We start from the raw sequence: 9,141 nt of genomic DNA, 5'->3' as shown, positions 1-9,141 counted from the left end.
TTTAATCACACCCCATCGCCACCTTGCTCCTACTCTGCGTTGGAGGAGGAGACCAAAAAAAGTAAAAAACAAAAGGGGAAGAAAGAAATGGGATGGAACATGGGGAGAGCATCTGCCATCTGCATCTTTACTTCTTCTTTTCCTTTTTCAATTTCAGATGTAGACAAAAGAATGGTTGGGGGGATGGAATCAATCAGCACCCTTCATCCTGGACGGTAACCTAACACTGTGAGGATATAGGGATCTTGTCTTTGAAAAACGGTTGACCACAAAACTAGTCCATATTGTAACACAACACATGTAATGTCCGAGAGAAGAAATATCTATCCCTTTCCTGAGCTCTTTTAACAAAAAGGTGGCTAGAACATTTGAGAGAGAGAGGGGTAAAGCTTCAGTCCTACTCTTAGAGAGAGATATAGAGGTTCTTGCAGTTTATGAAGAGATGGATATGATGAATAGCAGCAGGAACAAACTCAGTTACATGTCATCAGTTGTGGTTCTTGTGTTATGCTTGAACTTGAAAGCCGCCCATGTGTCGACGGCGTCTGGCAACATCATCTCCGAAGGCCAATCTATTTCCGGCAACCAAACAATCAGCTCATCCCCACGCGGCATATTCGAGCTTGGTTTCTTCACTCCAGGTAACTCCCACAACCACTACATAGGCATCTGGTACAAAAAACTACAAAAAACCGTTGTTTGGGTGGCCAACAGAAACCACCCTGTTTCCGATCCATTTTCTTCCTCCCTTCAACTCTTCCCAAACGGAACCTTAATACTGCTCGACCAATCCAAATCTTCCATTTGGTCAACAACTCGTGATCCCTCAGTTGCTTCTAATTCTACCAGTGAAGTAGCAGCAATGCTTCTTGACAATGGCAACTTTGTCATAACAGATGCTTTGAATTCGTCTGCTGTCATATGGCAGAGTTTCGATCACCCGACCGACACTTGGCTGCCGGGCGGGAAGCTTGGATACAACAAGCTGACCAATGAGAAACTAACCCTCACTCCCTGGAGAAGCTCACAAAACCCAGCACCTGGGATTTTCTCTCTAGAGATCGAACGAAACGGAACAAGTTTTTTATTGATGTATAATGGGACAAAAATGTATTGGACCAGCGGGCCATGGACAGGCAAGATTTTTAAGTATGTTCCGGAAATTCAGTTGAATTATTTGGTCACGAATGTCAGCTATAATTCCGATGAATTTGGAAGTTATGTTTCTTATGATGCTGTTTTCCCCGACATCTTTATCCGGTACATGCTTGATATCTCCGGGCAGTTCAGGGCCTACAAGTGGGGGAAGGACTATAAACAGTGGACTTCATTTTGGTTGCGACCCTCCGAACATTGCGAGGTATATGGATTCTGCGGTGCTTCTAGTATTTGCAACCAGCAACAAGTGCCTCTTTGTGTATGCTTGGAAGGCTTTGAACCGCGAGCTCCAAAAGCCTGGGACTTGGAGGATCACACGGAAGGGTGCGTGAGGAAAACCCCTTTAGAATGCAGTGCAGGCAGTGGAGAAAATGACACATTTGTGGTGATACCCGATTTGCGCTTCCCAGAGAATCCCGAGACTTTAGCAGGTAAGAACATCGATGAGTGTAGATCGGTGTGCTTGAGTGATTGCTCGTGTACAGCGTTTGCTTATGACAGTGGGTGTTTGGTTTGGAAAGGGAATTTGTTCAATGTAAAACAACGTACATCTGATAAGACAGTAGGCAAAGAGTTGCATCTTCGGGTTGCAGCATCGGAGGAAACAAGGGCAAAGAGAGAGAATAAAACCTTTTGGATTGTCATTGGAGTACTTGGAGGTTTGTGTGGTGTTTTACTGGTTATTGTGGTAATTGCCAAGAATGAATGGTCCGGTTCTGGGGAATGGTCTGAGGCAGATGAAGGCTCTTTGACAATGTTCAAGTACCGGGTTCTAAGAAACGCAACCAAGAACTTTACTGAAAAACTTGGGGAAGGAGGCTTTGGTTCTGTTTTCAGAGGGACACTGAAGAGTTATACCGCCATCGCAGTGAAGAGGCTTAACTGTCCAAAGCAAGCAGATAAGCAATTTCTTACAGAAGTGAGGACTCTTGGAAAGGTCCAGCACATTAATCTTGTTCGTCTCCGCGGATTTTGTGCAGAAACTTCAAAAAGATTCTTGGTTTATGATTACATGCCAAATGGTTCTCTAGAATCTCTTTTGTTCCAGAAGAGTCCGATCGTCTTGAATTGGAAAACTAGATATCACATTGCACTTGGGACTGCAAGAGGACTTGCATATCTTCATCATAGTTGCAGAGAATGCATCATACACTGTGACATCAAACCTGAAAACATTCTGTTGGATGCAGAATATGCCCCCAAAATAGCTGATTTTGGTCTAGCAAAGCTCGTGAGCAGAGACTTCAGCCGGATAATTACAACCATGCAAGGGACAAGAGGGTATATTGCTCCGGAATGGATATCAGGAGAAGCTATCACAGCAAAAGCCGATGTCTTTAGCTATGGAATGTTGTGTTTTGAGATCATTTCAGGAAGGAGAAACAGAGATCTTTTGGATGATGGGTTGCAAAACTACTTCCCCACTCGCGTTGCAAGTGTATTAACAAAAGGAGAAGATGTCGATACCTTGTTGGATTGCAGGTTAGAAGGTAATGTAAACAAAGAAGAAGTGATGAGAGCATGCAAAGTAGCTTGTTGGTGCATTCAAGATGACGAGAACGATAGGCCGACAATGGGGCAGGTTGTTCAACTTTTGGAAGGAGTCATAGATCTCGGCATACCTCCTATGCCACAGTTCCTCGACCGGTTTTCAAAGAGTCTAGTCGAGTCCATACATTACCATAACATTTCTTCCAGTACTGCTTCGGATTCAAGGCGTGGCTACTCGAGTAGTATTACTATATCTGGAGCTTAAACTTAAAAGCAACTAATTTCGAACTTTCAAATTTCTATTTTCTTTATTTTTGTTGACTTGCAGGAGATTGTGAGTCCCCTCATCCTCCCCTGTAATTTTTCTTTACAATGTAAAAATTATTGAAATAGTTATCCAAACTTCAGTCTTTTGTGTCGTGTACTTCTCTTTCTTTTCACCAATTAAATTAGAATATAGCTTGAATAAAGGAATAAACAATTAAAATCTTATTTGGCCCAAACCTTCTCCATGGTGCATACTCCTTTCCTGCAGACATTTGGAATTCCAGCAAATAGTATTTTCACAGAAAGAAAATAGTGTGCTATGTAAAAAGGATAGTCGATAGAAAAACGTGGACTGGAAAGGACAGTGTACCAAACATGTTTTGGAAATTCTAGTATTTTGACAAATCCCAGCGAATGTTGAGTTATATATGTAACGTCAACAACCACGGAATCCTCCGCAATGATGACCACACGTTTAAAATGTCATGGACTGCAACTCAACTTTCAAGGTTCAATGTCCTATTTTCTTACATTTCAGCCGTCTAGTTAAAATTACACGGCTGAAATGTTAAAATTAAGGTACAGTACAAGCGGTGATGTGTTATAATACATGAAATGGCTTGAACAACATGAATGATCTCAATCGAATATCAAATATTATATTGAGGTATTAGTGCTAAATATAGACGTCATATCAACAATATCTACTAAATATCGATAACATATCAACCTCAATCGAATATGGATGTGTCTAACAACTACATTAGTGAACATCGTTGCTTCCGCCAATGTCGTTGACACTTCTGACATGTCCTTCATTTCCTCCTTGGTTTATTTGTTTTCCGTTTCGGGTTGGGGTTCACTATGGTATCGTTTAGTATGCAAATGGGACGGGACGGAACGAGATGGGACGGGACGGGACGGGATAGGACGGAACGGAACGGAGCGGGAGCAAAGATGCCCTCGGATGGAAACAAGGAGGAAGAAGAAGGAGACGGAGAGATTATAATTTTGTGTTCCACGGATGTGGAACGAGTCGTTCCAGGAGGGTGAGGTGGAATGAAAATTCAGCCAAAACTCGTCCCGTGGAACAGCTTGTTCCACCCGTTTTAGTCGCCCCAAACGTGGGACGGAACATCTTGTCCCACTCTGTTCCGTTCCGTCCCACGTACCAAACGGTACCATATGGATTTTGGCAACCCGGTTGTAGGATTACATGACTTGTAATTAGGTATGTTGCCTTTAGATCAAACAACCCAACAGAAGCTCATTCCTCCCGTTGAATAATACTTGCACTCTCCCTTTCCTCTCCCAAAAAGCTCTCCCTCTTCCAACAAATCCTAGCCGTCACCCCCTTCGCCGCCCCTCTGGCTATGGCTGGGGGCTGGTGGCAGCCTCTCCTCTCCCTTTCCTAACTATTCCTCCCTTCCTCCCCCCTCTTCCCCTTCTCAGCCATCCTCCTCCCCTCGCCATTCTTGTTTCTTCCCACCACCTCACTCCGAACCCTCATTCCCAACCTTTCACTTCCTCCTCTCCCCTCCCTTGCTTCTCTCCCACCATTTTGGGTGCAGATATACATGGATTTATGCCCTATACCCTGACCCGGGCCTTGCCCGTTCAAAATTTTCTTCGATTGGTGCTCGTTTCATAGTGTGAGGTTTAGATCTGTGCAGTAGGTGGGCTGGATCCCCTTTTATCAACTCGGTTTCCATGGTGGTGTCTCCTTCTTCCACGGCTTCAGAGTGCTTTGCTCTGGAGGTTCGACTTGGTCTGGGAGCTTGGCTCGTTCGTCTCATTAGGACTCGGCTCGGCTTAAGTGTCTTGGTGTGGGTCAGCTCGTTACGGCTCGTTTTGTTGCAGCTCGGCTCTTCTTGTTGTGGCTTGGTCTGTCTCGTTGCGGCTTGGCTCAGCTCGGCTTGAGCGTGGACGCTGACATCCCACTGTCCGAATTTTGTAGGTGATCTAGGCTTGAGCGCCCAACTCAGTCCCTCTACTTTTGAGTTGTTCATTGAATCTTTCTCATTGTAGTTTAGTTCTTATTGCCCTTTTGCACCGTGGTGACGCCGGTGTTGTGGTTAATTTGGTATTCGCCTTTGTGCGTTGTTATTGTGAGTCTCATCTGCTAACAATGACTTTGTTGTGGTCTCGCACTTTTGCGATGATTTTTTATGGCCTCGCTATTCGGCAACGACCGTTGTGTCTACCGGTATCTCTCTGTTGCTACTATTGTTTATTGTGACATATTTGTATTGGTAGTTTTGTGCGCTTGGCAACTGTGTGACTGAGCTTGTGGGTGTCTACTAGGGGTTTAAATTATTTGTCTGCTTTGTGCAAATTCATTCCAGATCAATTTATTGGTCATTGGAATTATATACCCAATGACACTCTATAATTGCTTTGTGTTGACTAATGAAAGGCTATGCTATCGTTTATCGTCGAAAAAAAAATATTAAAAAAATAAAATAAAATAAAAACCTTCATCGACCCAAGTTGTTAATATCGAGTCCAATTAGCTAGCTCATGGATACACTTGTTAACCGCAATAATAAATTGGTCGCGAACATGGTCAAATCGCGATAAAATTGTTAGGAAATTTCTGTTTGTACTCAAAATTTATAGTTGAACATTCAATAAATCAATGGTAAAGGTACTAAGTAACATTAATAATGAACTGTTGATTTATTTGACACATTTGAAAAATTAAACAATCTTTTTTGTAAAAATTATCTTCAAATGAAGATTAAGACTTTTTTTTTTTTTTTTTTTTTAACAAAAACAAAGATTAAGACATTGAACAGTTTCGATTATAAATTTATTACAGTAAAGACACATTATTTACAAGTGGAGGAATGAGCTCATTCAGCAGAGAATGCAAGTATTATTCAACGGGAAAATTACTCTTTCTATTTTGTTCATTATCTTCTACTGATAATTAATCATTTGTTAGCTAGTACGTGACTATTGACAAATATTAGATAACAGGCTTTTGGTAATACTAGAACTAATTGTTTTATCCACTGCGATAAACAGTCCCTGTAAACACATATAGGAAATCTCCACCACCAACACCATGCCATCTGAGGCTGTAATTGTCACGCATGATCCTCTGCTTGTGTATAAACAAATAATCATCCATTGGGAGAATTTTCCTGCTCAAAAGCAGTTGCCTCAACTCAGTAACCGTGCTTACGTCCTTCACTTCCAACGGCATCGTTGCCGCATTGAGTAAACTCGACAATGTTTGCACCACCACCACACTCAGTCTTCTCGCCGCCGGCTCATCTCTTAGACAACTCATAGTGTTGTGGAAGATAACAATTCCGAATATGCATGTATCCCAGACTCTTTTGAAATGATACATCCTACAAAATTCTTCTACCTTCCATTTTTTATCTTGTAAATACACGTCTTCGTGAATAACATCCTGAATTCAACGAATTAGACATGCGAGAACTTGAGTATATATAGCGTGGAATAAAAAATAATCAAGAAAATTATGGAAGCAACACATGAACTTTTGGGGTTAAAAGGATAAAATTACCCTTAAGGCACATCAGGATTCCCATGCGCATGCAATGAACAATAACGGCTCAATCGAGGTCAAAGGAGATCAAATGGTATTCTTTTAAACCCTCTCATCATTCCTCATCAAATCTTCACCCACAAGTTAACTCCCAATTATTCTTTTCAAATTGGGATTAATTACCAAAATTTAATTGATTACATAATATCTTGCAATTAAAGTCAAATTACCACCATAAGTGGCCGGTCCCTATTTCCCCAAATAGGGCCGGCCACACCCCTATATATAGCCACTCATTTATCTAAAAATCTAAGTCCAATTCTCTTCTAAAATTCGCTAAACACTTTCTCTCTTAAATTCTAACTTTGGCATTAGAGATTCTTCGGCCAAACCCCCCCCCCCCAAACAAATTCATCGTGGGCCCGGTGTCAATTGTTTTGCATGTGCATTTTCGTCCGAAAAAAAGGAAGGCGGAAATTTACATCCACATATAGCAAGTTGTATCATCAAATTAAAGAAACAAAACCTATTCATAAGACAACCATAATGTCTCATATCAAAGAATTATTTTTCAATAGTATTGCAATCATCTAGTTTTTTAGTTGACGTGAAGATAGCACTCCATGCACGAGCTCATCCAACAACTATCTAGCTACCAACGTATTCACTTTACTATTAGCCCAAAAATTAAAAAGTATTCACTTCACCACATTTCACATATTCTATATGGCCTTGCAGTAGTGGAGTCAGGATTCTAAATTGGGGGGAGCTTTCAAATATATATGTGTGTGTATAAAATTGAACTCATAACATGTTAACATACGTAATTTGAGTAATCTTCACAAAACTAAACGACGGATCTCTTACATTTAATAGTGAGAAGAATAAAATGTACAAACCCAGACAACTAATTAAGAGAGAATGTGGAAGAAGGCTAAACAAAATACAAAGAAGTAGAAAAAGAAGGGTAAGGTAAGAGGTCTGCAAACAAAGAAGACGGTGGATTGCTTTAGAAAATTATAGCTGAGAGAATGGAACCGGCAGTGGGTTTGCTTTTTCTATTCAAAATTGCACGTCTCTTTTGGAAACTCCCCTACCAAACTCATCGTTTTATCAAACAGCCAAACAGATTTAAATTTAAAACAGCTAACGACGTGGTTTGGCCCATGTTCTTCCATGGGGTTCATACCTCTGCAGAAAAAGCTTTCGGGCCGCTGGTTGGTTTTATACACCTTTCGCAGACGTCAGGAGGGCTACCCTTCTCACTCAGTGGCTCCGCCCTGTGGCCTTGCTATTAGTTAGCAAGAGAGTAATTTTGGGTCTTTACTCTAAACTGTCGAAAATAATCACCATGAATTTGATTATTGACAACACACACACATCTCTGTAATTTTCAAACTAATTAATAGCCAATCTAGGCTGGTCCATCATGTGATTTAGCCTAAATTTCACTCCCTAACATCGTTAATTGCATAAAAGAAAATCCCCCATTTTTTCATATATTTCTTTCTCGCGGAGTACTTCTCAGAACTAATCCCATGTCGTCACAGGCTGAAATTCGAAGTCGCAAAAGTAGTCTTGCTGTGATTCTTGGTCGCTGGTGGATCCATTGACAAATCTGTTAAGTTTTTCAGTTATTCTTGCAGCCCCAAACTTGGACATAGATTTGCCCATCTACATGAAAGAAAGACAATTCATAGACCAAATTAATATCCATTGCTGATTAATGTCAAATATTTTCTTGATAAACAAAACAGAGAAAAATTTGGTTGTTCTACGTACTTCTGCCCGGACTCCGTGAAACACTGAGTCTCCCAAAGTTGAAAAGTTAGCATGCACAACGTTGGCATGTTCTGCGTCAAGCAGGCGAATGATTTCGTAGAACATGAACTGATGATTTTCTAAGCCACTTATCAGTACTACCTCTAGCGTGGAGTCTATCTCATGGATTTTGATTTGGGGTGCTTTTGCGCTCCTTGTGCTCTCAACATTTACGCATGCTGTAGCATATGATCTTTTTCTAGTGCGCATTAAGCTCTCCTTCTTCTCCTTTAACTTCTGCAGCTTCGACTCTTGGCTTTTTATGTACTTTATGGCTTCATCTATTTGTTCTGTCTGACTTAGTGGCTCCTGCATTCACAACAAACACCCACATTCAGTATTAGCTATGAATTTCAATGTCTCAGATCCTCAGTCCGACAAAGATATCTAGTGTAACAAGAGAGCATTTCTGGCATTGATAGAGAGAGAGAGACCTTAAAAGTTTGCTTAGGGAGGAGGGAGTAGAGATTGGAGTAAAGAAGTTTCATACGATTTCTCCTGTTCTTCTCAACAACCCTCCTTTCAACTTTGGTTGAAGAAGATTCATTTGCTTGATTACGATCCATTCTCTGGCAAGTTGGCCACAAATAAGTAAAAATACCATATATAAATAGACACACACACACACACACACACACACACACAGAAACATATAATATGAGTCTGTCTGGGGAGAAAAGTTCAGAAGGAAGATGAAGTCTTTACTCTCCAGTTATAGGCAAGGAAATCAAAGAGTAGAGTCAACGCGTACCTCAGCTACTCTACTCGTCATCCAAGTTACATCAGCCATATTTATGAGTCAGAAAGAACGCCGCTAAGATGGAATTTTGCATCCAATTTAAGCACGTGCATGCGTTTAATTGTTTCTGCGGCCTACTGAG

At 41.1% G+C, this 9,141-nt stretch overlaps 2 protein-coding genes across 2 annotated transcripts; one reads left to right on the top strand and one right to left on the bottom strand.

Moving 5' to 3' along the window:
* The first annotated feature begins 444 nt into the window (after nt 1–444).
* LOC137707483 (G-type lectin S-receptor-like serine/threonine-protein kinase At2g19130) lies at nt 445–2,997 on the top strand. Its single transcript, XM_068446361.1, has one exon. The coding sequence runs from the start codon at nt 449–451 to the stop codon at nt 2,912–2,914; it is 2,466 nt and encodes an 821-aa protein (XP_068302462.1). The 5' UTR covers nt 445–448; the 3' UTR covers nt 2,915–2,997.
* Nucleotides 2,998–6,819: 3,822 nt separating this feature from the next.
* On the bottom strand, nt 6,820–8,895 carry LOC137707485 (transcription factor bHLH162-like). The gene is made up of 3 exons (XM_068446363.1): nt 8,695–8,895; nt 8,222–8,569; nt 6,820–8,113 (listed from the first exon to the last, which is right to left on the bottom strand). The coding sequence occupies exons 1-3, from the start codon at nt 8,824–8,826 to the stop codon at nt 7,970–7,972; spliced, it is 624 nt and encodes a 207-aa protein (XP_068302464.1). The 5' UTR covers nt 8,827–8,895; the 3' UTR covers nt 6,820–7,969.
* Between the last annotated feature and the right edge of the window lie 246 nt (nt 8,896–9,141).

Source organism: Pyrus communis, chromosome 11, assembly GCF_963583255.1.
Source record: "Pyrus communis chromosome 11, drPyrComm1.1, whole genome shotgun sequence".
Lineage (NCBI taxonomy): Eukaryota > Viridiplantae > Streptophyta > Magnoliopsida > Rosales > Rosaceae > Pyrus > Pyrus communis.
The sequence above is the reverse complement of the archived record's forward strand: the minus strand, read 5'-3'. Positions and strand labels throughout refer to the sequence as shown.